At 43.5% G+C, this 13,504-nt stretch overlaps 1 protein-coding gene and 1 non-coding gene across 12 annotated transcripts in view; one reads left to right on the top strand and one right to left on the bottom strand.

Moving 5' to 3' along the window:
• Positions 1-13,504, top strand: part of ASPH (aspartate beta-hydroxylase) — a 179,666-nt gene that overhangs the window by 151,407 nt on the left and 14,755 nt on the right. For all 11 annotated transcript variants that reach the window (XR_004972490.1, XR_004972491.1, XM_036338338.1 and 8 more), the window contains 3 exons: positions 10,234-10,369; positions 12,305-12,396; positions 12,756-12,889. Coding sequence is in view for 9 of the 11 variants with exons in the window: in XM_036338338.1 (XP_036194231.1) it covers positions 10,234-10,369; positions 12,305-12,396; positions 12,756-12,889 (362 nt within the window). In the remaining 2 variants the exon portion in view is untranslated. The remainder of the gene's footprint in view (positions 1-10,233; positions 10,370-12,304; positions 12,397-12,755; positions 12,890-13,504) is intronic.
• Positions 6,243-6,304, bottom strand: LOC118671080. The gene has a single exon (XR_004972593.1). It is a non-coding gene; the product is annotated as a U7 small nuclear RNA (small nuclear RNA).

Genomic DNA, 13,504 nt, shown 5'->3' with positions numbered 1-13,504 from the left:
TGAAGGGATGAGACAATGTTAGTAAAAGTCATCATTTGTTTTCCCCTTTTGTTTAATGTCATAGTTGCCCTTTATTGTGTACTTTGCCATTTGGGGGGTGTGGTGGGGGGGATGAGAGACTATGCAACTCAATGAAAAAGATTTAGAGAAAAATATTCCACTGGAGTTTTTTCTTTTAGGTATGTGCTCGTTAAAATGTAGTAGGTGGTTGTCCAAATCACAAATGTCAGAGCCCTAAGTGCCTTGGGGATATTTAACATAGATATTGAAACAAAAATGGATTAAAGTCTTTGCTAGGATATAAAGAGAAACGAGAAAAGAAATCTCTTCTAGTGGGGAAAAAAGCCATCATACCTTGAGAAAGTTGCTCTTCCTTTTTTTGAGATTATTCTTTGATCCGCCTTATTCGGAGGTGAATTTAGATGTAAACATGCATGCATAGGAAGAATATGGAAAACCAACAGCCAAGAGCAACGGGAAGCCATTATTTAAAACATCCCTTTTGTATTTGTTTTTCCTGCTATCTAACTCTGTCCTCCATTCATCCCTGGGGGAAAAGAACGTCCTTGAATCCTTTGAGTATTTGGGGTTTCCGAACAGCCGCTCAGATATAAACAGATAAGTTTTCCTTTCCTCATATTGTAGTTTTATTTCAGTTAGAGGTGGGCCCGGTAATATTTTGCCGATGGTGTGACACAGTACTTAAGAATGATTGATTAGAATGATAAGGCTCTCTGTCATTTGCCTTCAGACTGGAGCTTTTATTAAGAGATCTATTGTGTATGAATAACGTCACCTGGACGAAGAAGAAAAGGAAGACATACAGTAATAATAACATTAGTGGTTCAACATTTCTAGCGGTGTGATTAAATATTTGAATGTTTTCACTGAGATGAACTGGATTGAGAAAGAAGTAAAAATGTCAGATTTACAGTGCAATTAAGCTGTAAAATAAGAGGATTCGTGATTTTATAGAAAAGTGTTAAGTCTGAGGAAGTGCTGAAAACAGCGCCTCAAGATCAGCTAATAGCTTAATCCTATTTTTGTAATTCAAACTTTAGCTTTTTGGAAACCAATGATATTTTTTACTGAAAATGACAATATCACCAGGGGAGTTCAGAGAACTTGGGGAACCTGCTGGTTGTGGGCCCCCTTTTGGAAAGGAGGACTTTTTAAAGGGGGTCTACAATTAGAAGCAGGTTCCTTTCGCTCTCAGCTCTGACACCGTGGGCAAGTCATTTCACCCAGCGAAGCGAAGCCTCCATTTCTTTTATCTTTAAGTACCAAATACTGACCTCTGTTTTTACTCTCCTTTGGGCTTTTGGTAAGACTCAAAACCAAAACAAAATACAATAAAAACCCACCATCCAGGGTGTTCCTGTGTGTTGGAATGTGAACACTGCTGAGGTTATAGGACACGACTGCATGTGATGCCAATTATAGCAATAGCAAAGGATAAAATATTTCCTATTCTTTGAATTATTTCAAACTAAAAGGCTGTTTTCTTTCTCAAAGTGAAATTGGTCGGTTTTCAGTGTTTGTGAATGTGAAGGAAAAAAAAAAGATGCTAAAAATTGGCTTTATGTGTGGCTTTCTTTGGCAACTCACAGTACAGTGTTTGATACTTTAGGACAATTGCAAACTGTACCTGTAGGTTGGTACTGCATTTGCAGTTCCAAATGTTTGATTGAGTAGGTCATGATCTATGGCTGACTGCACAGACACATAGATTGATGTCTTAACCATACACATACATGTATGTTATTGGTGAAAGTGGGGTTCTTGGGGTACTGCTAGAATAAGAATTTCTGGGGGCCCCTCCGGGAGGATGACATACTGTAGAAAGCTTGATTTCTGTGGAATGAATCCCCTGGGTTTCCAAGGTCCCATTCTCCTTTGTCCCACCAAGGAACAAGTCCCAGTGTGCCTTCATCGGGGCCACAATCAAAGCCAGTGCCCAGAGTCTCCATCCCATGTTGGAGCAGAGTCCAATCCAGCATCACGCTAGCTTCTTTTGGGTTCCCAGCTGCAGTCCATTAGACCATCATGTGGGGCGTCCACATGGCCATGGAGGGAACAGGGGCAAGTGCAAAACAAGGGAGCCAAGAGGGAGAAAACTCCTTTGTCTCGGGGATTATGTATTTCCAAATTTTCATGGGCTTGTAGTGGCCTTGCCCCTCTGGCCAGTGGTCTCTGTTCCCAGGTTTGACTGACAGGCATCTTATGTCATCCTGACTTTACTGAGCATGCATCTGTCTCCCCTTTGCTGCATCCCCAGTGCTTTGCAGGGGATGGATTGGAGATTCCTTTGGAAGTGAAAAGTTGCAGCTTCCTGGTGAAGCTGCCCAAATGGCCATGCTTATAATGTCTGCCTTCCCTTCGCTCCTTTCCTATTATTAATAACTAGCTGATTACAATGGTGTCACATACGCATTATAGGTCATCTGCTTATCTGTTTATCAGGTGATATATTTTGCGTAGGCACAGAAAGCTTCCCCAGCAGACTCTTAGCTCCTTAGCTTTGTGGGGTTTGCTCCTAGCTGTGGCTCCCTCAGGACATAGCTCAGCACACTAGTCACAGTAGGTAGAGCCACGAAGACACCTTGGTCTCTCCTCTTACCTTTTTTCGACTGACATTGTTGGCCATTGTCCCTGCCAGTCTGGGCTACAGTCTGAGGACTGCGGGTCTCCTTCGCTGTCTGCGTCCCAGACACGTTTCTCCTGGCAACCTGGACTGTCTTTCCTCCTGTATCCTAGAAAAAGAAACCCTGCTTCTCCCGCTGTCTAGAAAAATTAAAATTCAGTTCTCCAGACTCTCGTCTTGCCCCCGTGCTGGGTGCCTTGAGTTATCTTTTCCCTTCAGAAAGGATAATGAGAGACTAAATAGACAAACAGACCATGTCCAGACTATACGTAAAAATAGAACCTTGACCTACAACCTGCACTGAACAGCCCGAGAAGCCAATCCCTTATCTACAAGCAATACCCCAGGAAGCCAGCCCACTATGTGTCAGGAAGCCACGTTGCTCTCTGGTGACAATCTGGGAAGCTAAACAATAACTTGTGTGTATTTGGCCCAAATGGGCTAAATGATTAGTAACTGACAGCTTCCCTAATGCTTGGCCCTGCTTCCAACACAAGACGAACCAGAGACAGCCATACACGCTCCTGTCAGCCCACTCACAGTTGCCCCTGCCTCCAGCCTCCAGATCAGGTACCTTGGGCGCTTCTCTCTATGGCAGCTGTTCTCAACCTGTGGGTCGTGACCCCTTTGGCGGTCGAACGACCCTTTCACAGGGGTCGCCTAAGACCATCCTGCATATCAGATGTTTACATTACGATTCATCACAGTAGCAACATGACAGTTATGAAGTAGCAACGAGAATAATTTTATGGTTGGGTCACAACATGAGGAACTGTATTTAAAGGGCCAGAAGGTTGAGAACCACTGCTCTATGGCATTCCTACTTCTCAGCCAGAGCACCAGGGAGGGCGGCTGACTCCCTTGCCCTAGCAAGCCCTGAATAAATAGCCTGTGCTTTTCCACTTGGTTGGTCTTTATTTCCACAATAATAAATGTCAGATGTTTTCCTTTATCAACGTGGAAAACAGGAAATCTGATTAAAATGCATTAGGGCCAGAAAGAGATTGCTGCATTAGTGCCACTAATTTCCCAGGAGGTTTTATTAAACTTATTGCAAAGAGAATTTGCTGTGTGGGCATTAGACTCACTATTGTATTTGCTCTGATTTGCTACCTTCAGCTCAGCACTCGGGGGACGCCCACCCCCGGTTTCTTTATAAGGAGAATATACTGCTCCTCTGTCTTGTCTTCACCATGTTAAAGTCCAGGCATGCTTTGGCTAAGATTTAAGTAAGCTGATTTTATCTCTAGAAGAAATCAGATAAATTCCTAAAATAATGAACTATTACAAGCAGGTTCTCAGACAATTAAGTAAAATGTGGGATACATTCTCCTAAAGCGCCATTGTTATCAGTTCCTTCTAACTCCAATGTAATGCTAAACTGTGCCGCGTGTCTTTTCTTAATTTAGAGCCAGAGCCTTTCAAAGTACATACATCTCTGGGACTTTTCAAATGTCAGTATCAGTGTTTTCTCAACAGGCTTTTTCTCAACAGCTCATCACACGGTTACTCGCTCAATCCTGTGTGTGTTAACCTGAGTTTTAAGAGTTCTTGCATTATGTTTTGCCCACATGTTAAAAGCATAGCTTTTTCTGCCTTTTTCCATGCCTATGTTTTATGTTGCTCCTGTAAAATTCTTCTTACTTATTCCCATGTTGATGTGAATTTTTCTCTGATCCCCTCCATCTGCTGTTTGCTTTCTTAGCTGGAACTAGTTCTAACCTGAATCTGCATTAGTGCTATAGGCTGTGTCCCCCCGCCGCCCCCCCAAATTCATATGTTGAAGCCTTAGTCCCCCCAGTACCTCAGAATGTGACTGCATTGGAGATAGGGCCTTTGGAGAGGTGCTTAAGTTAAAACGAGGCTGTTAGGGTGGGCCCTAATGCAATATGTATGACTAGTGTCCTTCTAAGAAAAGGAAATTTTGACACAGAAGGGGGTGTGAGCCCACAAGGAAAGACCATGTGAGGACATAGTAAGAAGATGGCCATCTGCAAGTCAGGGAGAGAGGGCTCAAAAGAAACCAAACCTGCCAACCCCTCGAGCTTGGACTTGCGGCCTCCAGAACTGAGAGACTCTAACCGCCTGTGGTTGAAGTCACCCAGGCTGTGGAATGTTGTTCTGGCAACCCTGGCAAACTCATTCCATTCAGTAATGATTTTCCTTAGCAACTCCCCTTACTTAGCAATCTGCAATGTTTACTACCTGCCTCAGGAAAACTGTCTCTCTGAATGGTCCTATTCTCCTCCGCAGGAGAACATATTAAAGCTCAGTTAGATGAATTTCCATATTGAAGGGACTGCTGAGTTCCTAGCATTTACATTAAGGCATGTTGCCATAGAATTTCAGGAAACCAGAAATAAAAAGATCTTAAACTCTTCATCATCATCATCATCATCATCATCATCATAACTATACTTACATACAACACACGTGCTTTTAAGCACATTTAATCTTTTTTTTAAAAATATATTTTATTGATTTTTTTACAGAGAGGAAGGGAGAGAGATAGTTAGAAACATCGATGAGAGAGAAACATCGATCAGCTGCCTCCTGCACATCCCCCACTGGGGATATGCCCGCAACCCAGGTACATGCCCTTGACCGGAATCGAACCTGGGACCTTTCAGTCTGCAGGCCGACGCTCTATCCACTGAGCCAAACCGGTTTCGGCACATTTAATCTTCTTAGAGACTCTTAAGGGAAGTAGCAGCATTTTACCCTCTTTATAAATGAGGAACCTAAGGCACAGAGTGGTTAAGTAACTTGCCCAATGTCACACAGCTAATTACGTGGCAGAGTCAGATTTCACGTCCAGGCTGTCTGGCTCTAAATTTTACACCTCCAAACACTACACTATACTAAACGTTATAATGCAATGGAGCAATGCTTCAAAATTCTAAAAGGAAGTTATTTACTGCCTAGAATTCTGCACATGGCCAGGCCTTCAATCAAGTGTATGAATAGCTTCAGAAATGTTCAGAAATTCAATTTTATCTGTGGTGTGTTCTTTCTCAGGAATGACTAGAATTCACTCATTAGGGAGCCCGATACCAGGCGGAAGCCAAGGACAGTTGTCCAGCAAGCCCAGACAGCAACCTGTTCAGAGGAAAGCAAGGCAGATGGCTACTGGCGGGTTCTCTGCAGAAAAAAAGAGAGAGAGAGAGAAAGAAAAATAATAGCTTATATGATGTTTTCGGCAAAGGGGAGAATAGTGTTGAGATTTTTCTCACACTCCTTCATTGCTGTAAGGAAGAAAGATGCTAAGTGCATTAGAAAATTAAGCCAAGGAAAAGGGATTATGTGAAATGAAGTGTAATCATTACAACTCAAGTGTGAATGATACCTCATTGTCAAAATATTATAAAACCTGAATGTGAATTTACCCAGGTGTATGAACGATGTGTGGATTTAACTGTATTGCACGATGAAGACGAAGGGAAAGAAGACATTGTATCATTAAGTTGGTGCAGGAAATAGCTGGGATTGAACTTAGGCCTGGGGAAGAGTTGAGTAAGAGACTGCTGCCTCCATTATAAGACTATGGTAGTATTTGACTTTTAAAAAATGTGTATTTGTCTTTGTTGTAGTGCGGGGGGTGGGCTCCTGGTGAGAACCAGAAAACCTACTAGACAAATTTAAAAAGAGCTGTAAGCACTAAAAGAAAGTGTATTTTTTAATCCAATGAAAATAGTAAAAGAAATCCTATATAAGAAAAGGCTAATATGCAAATCGACCGAACGACCGGTTGCTATGATGCACACTGTCCACCAGGGTGCAGACGCTCAATGCAGGAGCTGCCCCCATGTGGTCAGTGTGCTCCCACAGCGGGAGTGCCACTCAGCCAGAAGCCCAAGCTGGGCTCATGGCTGGCGAGCACAGTGGTGGTGGCAGGAGCCTCTCCCACTTCCGTGGCAGTTCTAAGGATGTCCCACTGACAGTGTAGGCCTGCTCCCTGTGGGACCTAAGTCATCAGTCAGACATACCCCAAGGGCTCCCGGACTACAAGAGAGCGCAGGCTGGGCTGAGGGACCCCCACCCCCAAGTGCACAAATTTCTTGCACCAGGCCTCTAGTATTTAAATAAGAATTAGTGTGGGTTTAGTGTGCTTCTCTAAAGACTTTCTGCATGAAGTCGGTTTTGGGAGAAGGCTTTAAAAATTAGGACTTAATCTAATTTTTAAAAATGTTTTATTGATTTTTAGAGAAGTAGGGAGAGGGAGAGAGACAGAAACATCAGTAATGAGAGAGAATCATTGATCGGCTACCTCCTGCATGCCCCCTACCGGGGATCGAGCCCGCAACCTGCCCTGATAAAGCATTGACTGTGACCTCCTGTGTCAGAGGTTGATGCTCAATCACTGAGCCACACTGGCCGGGCAGGAGTTAATCTAATTTGGTGTAAAAGAGAAACATGTACCATTCAAGAGGGATGAACAGAATATCAGCCAAGTGCCCTGAACTGGATGGAGGGTTTGGATTAAAGAGAGCAGGAGTGTATTGTGGGACTAATGAGGCTTGAAACTAGGAAATCCATTTGTGGGGTGACTACAGTGCCAAATACAGCTGAGGTTTAACTCAACAGGCAAGTGCTGATGATGGGTTTATGGAGCCATGTGGCACTGTAAAAGCAATCAACTCTGCTTTCTGAAGTCTGTGTAGCCACAAGAAGAAATATGAATTAGAAGCTATTGTTTTCTGGGCCACCAACTCAAACGCCAACCCTATCCATGTCTCTCTCTTCAGTTTCATGAAATGGATGAACTTAGGGTCAAGGAAGTAATATTTCATATGAGTCCTTTAACAATGTAGGCATCCTTCAAGTTCTGATGGAATTTCCTAAAGAAATGGACATTTTTGCCATCTCAGAAAACTGAATAATATTACTATAGAGAAAATGTGTATTCTCTCTCTCTCTCTCTTTCTCTCTCTCTCTCTCTCTCTCTCTCTCTCTCTCTCTCTCTCTCTCTCTCACACACACACACACACACACACACACACACACACAATCCCCTATCACTATGTGAATTTCACACAATGTGGTTTCTTGGTTTCTGCTTAAATATAACATTACCAGGTCCCATCCCAGATTTCTCCCTAATGCCCATGAAGAGACCCCGCTGTGCCTTTCCAAAGTTGAAAAGCATCCCCTAGTGAGCGATTTTCAACCTTTTTCATCTCACGGCACACATAAACCAATTACTACAATTCTGCAGCACACACACAATATAATTTTGAGTCATTCACACCCAACGATAGTTGTGTTGGCTGTTGTCATTTTTTTTTTTTTTTTTTTTTTTTTTTTTTTTTTTTTACAATCTAAGGAAAAAGAAGTCGGCGCCCCTGACTGACTAGTCAGGCATTGCGTGTCTAGAAATTCTTGTGGTGCACTGGCTGGAAATGACCGCCATAGTGTAGTTATTACTTTGGTAGAAAAAATGTTTACGTTGACCACGTAAGAGATCGTGACTGTTGTTATCTTATGTTGTTCGTTGTTTCCCCAGGTTTACTAGGTGTGTATTTGGTTAGCCTGGTTTTCCCAGCTGTTGGGAATGTGAACCCCCTTGGTCTGCCCAGTGTCCTGTGGGGAGCGCTCTGTTCCCCAAGGACCCCCCGCACCAGCACCTGCGCCTCATAGGTGTCGGTAACCCAGAGAGCTGGCGGGAGCCATCAGGCACCCTCGTGCCCCAGAGTCACTGTAGGGTCCCCAGGGCCACTACAGCCTCGCCTCTCCCCTCCCGCAGGTGCCGTAGGAACAGTCGAGGCGCGTGGAGGTGGCAGACAGTTTCTGGCCACTGGACTGTGAGATGTCGGCACCAAGAGTTATTCCTTCATCCCTGAAGGGAAAAGTGTCCACTAGATTAACAAGGATCCTTCCCGTTGTAAAATTGTCTGACACAGTATTGAACCTAAAAGAAGTGATGAGTGGCTATTTTATACTGGAAATCAGAAACCTGTGCGGTGCCTGATTCCTACTGAGCAGGTCCGTGGCCTCGCAGCGCAGGTGGTCCAGGAGTGCTACGTGTGACAAGGGGGTACAAAATCGTGTTTTTAAAAAATCATTACTGCTCCTGGAAAAGGACCTCAGCAACACTTCCTGGAGACACCAAGAGGAGGTGAGAAGGGGCAGGAATGACATGCCACATACAAAAGCAGCTTGCTCCTCAGTAACATTTCAAAAATTTTATTTAGTGATGCAGTTACTTTAACAGCTTTCCCTAGGGCTTTGTGCCCTATTTCAGTAACAAAAGATCAGCTCTTTTCAAAGATGCCTCTAAAATGTACTTTCAAAAGAAGTGAGAGAAACTTCTAAAATACCAGGAGAGGTGAGGGGAAGGTGCCAAAACACTCATTTGGAAAGTAATTTTGTGTGTTAGCGAGGTAATTCTCCTCTCGCGTGTGACAGTTTAACATGAATCTAACAGATTTATCTGGCAACTTGAACAAGGCTCGTAGCGGCAGGGACTGTTGGTGATTGATATGTTTTATAGAAGATGTAAATATCTGGACTGCATTTTTTCTTCTTTCCCTTTCTGTAATCTTAGCATCCTTGAGAAAACCACCATATTCTCTCACTCTGGGGACCTGCCCAAGTGAGGACTTTTGAGTGTGTCTGTATTGAAATTAAATCTTGGACTTGCTATTTATGAATTACCTACTTGGGATTAAAGTAGTATTGGAATTATTTATGGGTAGGTGACCAGCACAAAGCGGGTGATGATGGGTGGGTTTCACAGAAACAGAAGTATATAAATTTGGTGCAGTTACTATGAAAAACAGTATGGAGATTCCTCAGAATATTAAAAATAGAACTTCTGTGTGATCCAGCAATCCCACTTGTGGGTATACATCCAAAGGAAATGGAATATAGGATATCGAAGAGATATTTGTATCCCTGTTCATTGCAGCATTATTCACAATAACCAAGGTGTGGAAACAAGCTCAGCCAATGGGTGGAGGAGGATGGTGTGAGCCTCCCTGGCCAGTGTGGCTCAGTTGGCGGGGTGTTGTGATGTGCACAGAAAAGATGCCTGTTCAATGTCAGGGCACATGTCCATGTTTAGGGCTGAATCTCCAGTAGGGGGCGATCGATATTCTGTTCGTGTTCTCTCTCTCTCTCTCTCTCTCTCTCTCTCTCTCTCTCTCTCTCTCTCTCTCTCTCTCTCTCTCCCTCCCTCCCTCCCTCCCTCCCTCCCTCCCTCTCTCTTCCTCTTCCTTTCTGTCTAAAAATCAAGTTAGCCCAGTCGGCATGGCTCAGTGGTTGAGTGTTGACCTGTGAACTAAGAGGTCATGGTTCAATCCCGGTTAGGGCACATGCCCGGGTTGTGAGCTTGATCCCCAGTGTGGGGCTTGCAGGAGGCAGCCAATCAGTGATTCTCATCATTGATGTTTCTTTCTCCCACTCCCTTCCTTTATGAAATCAATAAAAATAGATTTTAAATAAAAGTCAACTTTAAAAAAGAAAAATTAAATGAAGTGAGAAAAATTTCTTGCTTGATTAATCAGATAAAAGAAAAGCTGGGAGTCATTTTGATAAGGTGTTCTACCTGGCATATTTTCAGTCCATTAACACCAGAATCTTCTCTCTAGTCCTTAGAGAGAAACTGGAAGTTGATCCGCGACGAAGGCCTCGCAGTGATGGATAAAGCCAAAGGCCTCTTCCTGCCTGAGGATGAAAACCTGAGGGAGAAGGGAGACTGGAGCCAGTTTACGCTGTGGCAGCAAGGTGAGCCCCGGCTTCCAGACTCTCCGCAGCTAGTGATACCTTGGAAGTGGACACTAGTCTGGTGACACTTCCCAGGGTCGGGATTCCCCAATTTACAGGAAACTGCCCGGGAAAACCTGGCTTATCAAATTCCATTCAGTTTTCTAAAACTATATGTGAACATTTATTTGTGTGTGTGCATGTATGTATGTGTGTGCACGCCTGTGTATACTCCCGTGTGTATTTTGATAAATATAAATAATAGTATTTTGATTTCCTAATATTTTGTTAAATGATAAGCTACAGAGAGTACCTCGGCCGTGTATGCGTATCTGCAGAGTCCACCGTGTGCTCCTCAATGCCTTGGAGAGGAGCTTCCCTGAGCCTCTTTGCTCCTGTCAAATGGAGATAGTGTTGCTTGCCAAAGTGATATCCCAGGGGTAAGAGCTGGTAGAGATGAGGACCGACCGGAGTGACAGGACAGTGATAACTGGTCCCTGAGCTCTTCAAGACTAGGAAGTGGTTCATATTCAGCCTCAGATTCCCTGAGCTGAATTCAGGCGAAGGCACGCAGACAGGGCTCCGGTATGTGTGTGTTCATTGAATTAACTTAGCAATCTACCCTTAAAATGAGGAGCGTGGAATTTTATCTTTAAATCTCTCTCCACTTCCCTTGAAAATTCAAGTTAAACTCAGCAGTCGTGTACAAAGTAAATCCATTTTGAAGACGAAATAGCACCATGTGTTGCACAACGTCAACACAGGAAATGAATCGAGAGGATGATAAGCAGTTGGTGTACGTTAAAGCACTAATAACCACAGTCGTTTATCTCAGTTATGCTTTCCAAATGCTTTACACGAAAGAGAACTAAAGCGATATTTTCAAGGCAATATCCATGATTTCAAGGGATCACATGATTTCAAGTGACTGTCAGCTTTTTGCCAACATGATTTTTTTAAGTGCAGCAAATGATGCTGTGTGCATTCCTGAGCACATCTTCCCTAAGAAACAGCGATTTTGTAGATGAAGAAGTTTGCATAGCCTAAGATGCTCAAGACTATGTCCCAAATTCTGTCTCAGACACAGTGACGCCTAGAAAACATCATCTCTCAAAGACCTCCTCCCACCTTCATGTAAATCCTGCTTTATCCATATATAAAGGATGATTTATACAATGAAAAATTCATTAAATTCCAATGAAAAATATTGTGTAGGTAACTCCTTAATATAATCCTGGAAATGCATTTTTAGGTTAGAAATATAAGCTTCTTTGGGGGGTGGGGGCAGGTATATTACTGTGGCTGCTGTAACAAATTACCACGAACATAGTGGCTTAAAATAATGTGAATTGTTAGAGTTCTGAAGTCTACAGTGGGTCTCACTGGGCGAGCATGGAAGTGTCATCGGGCTGCATTCCTTCTGGAGGCTCCAGCTTAGCCTGCCCACATTCCTTGGCTGGCAGCCCTTTCCATCGTCAGAGTCACCAATGGCCCGTCAAGTCTTTCTCATTCTGCATCATTCAAACCTTGACTCTTCTGCATTTAAGAACCCTATGATTCCATTGGGCACATTTAATTAATCCAGGACAATCTCTATATTTTAAGATGCGCTGATTAGAAATCTCAGTGCCCTCTGAAACCTTTATTTCCTCTCTCCGTTAATGTATCATAGGTTCCTGGGCTTAGATGTTGACATCCACTGTTCTGCCTGCCTCAAGGGGGAAATAACTATTAGACATCGCTAGTCAAATAGGCCACCAGTGAGGGGAGAATTCTAGTCCTTGCTCTGCAAGTCAGTATCTAGTGGAGCAAAGCACATTGTCTCCGTGTGTGTATGCAGCCTTCTCATTCCCACAGTGAGCATGACATTATAGATCACATGTGGTCCAAACAGGATGAGTCGGAGCTGTACTGTGATTCGTTCACTAACAATGCTTTTATCATTTATTGTTCTAGGACGAAAAAATGAAAATGCCTGCAAAGGAGCTCCTAAAACCTGTTCTTTACTAGATAAATTCCCTGAGACAACAGGATGCCGGAGAGGACAGGTACCAAGAGTGTTTTCAGTGCTGGAAAGAACACAGTTGCTTATTGGCAATAAGGGAATGTGGATGATTATAAACAAGTGTTTATGTCCTTTGGCCCAACGAATGCCTCTTTTAATGAAACAATTTCATGTGGTTGATGTCAGAATTGAGGGTGAAAATGTTCAGTGTATATATAGCTTTGTGCAAAAAGGGAGTACTTATTTTTAATTCCTTAACAAAGAAATGAGAGGAGAATATTAATTCTGAGTCTTACAAAGGCTCTAATCCAAATTGACAGTAATTTTGTACTGTCACTTTAATTTAGCAATTCCCCCACAGCTTGATAAATGGAAGAACGGTGTGTTATATTCTCTGCACAGATCAAATATTCCATCATGCACCCAGGAACTCACGTGTGGCCGCACACGGGGCCCACGAACTGCAGGCTCCGAATGCACCTGGGCTTGGTGATTCCCAAGGAAGGCTGCAAGATCCGGTGTGCCAACGAGACCAAGTATGTTTGCCCCCACCATTTTCTCTCTTATTCATCACTTCTGAGGATGGATGTTTGTGACGACAAAGCCATGTTCAGCTGGATACTTTCTCTTCCTTTGTGAACATGTAGACTGGGGTGGGTGATGTTAATCCAGACCCTTTCATCTCTGTCCCTTCTTTGGTCTGGAGACACTGCCTCCCAGTTCCAGGGCTGCCTTCTGCAGTGATGTCTCCCCAGAGCCCGTGCATCTGGTCAATGAGCCTTCTTCTCTTTCTAGATCAAACATGTCAAACTCAAAGGCTCACACGGGCCGTATAAATGAAGCATCGGCCTGCGGGCCGCGAGTTTGACATACTTGCTCTAGATCAGTGGTTCTCAACCTTCTGGCCCTTTAAATACAGTTCCTCATGTTGTGACCCAACCATAAAATTATTTTCGTTGCTACTTCATAACTGTAATGTTGCTACTGTTATGAATCATAATATAAATATCTGATCTGCAGGATGGTCTTAGGCGACCCCTGTGAAAGGGTCATTCGACCGCCAAAGGGGTCGCGACCCACAGGTTGAGAACCGCTGTTCTAATTGGACAGACTTGCACTCAGAGTCAGCTGGCTTGTACTGAGCCCGCACA

The sequence above is a fragment of the Myotis myotis genome, unplaced genomic scaffold, assembly GCF_014108235.1.
Source record: "Myotis myotis isolate mMyoMyo1 unplaced genomic scaffold, mMyoMyo1.p scaffold_m19_p_16, whole genome shotgun sequence".
NCBI classification, from domain to species: domain Eukaryota; kingdom Metazoa; phylum Chordata; class Mammalia; order Chiroptera; family Vespertilionidae; genus Myotis; species Myotis myotis.
This window is presented reverse-complemented; position numbering and strand designations above follow the sequence as displayed.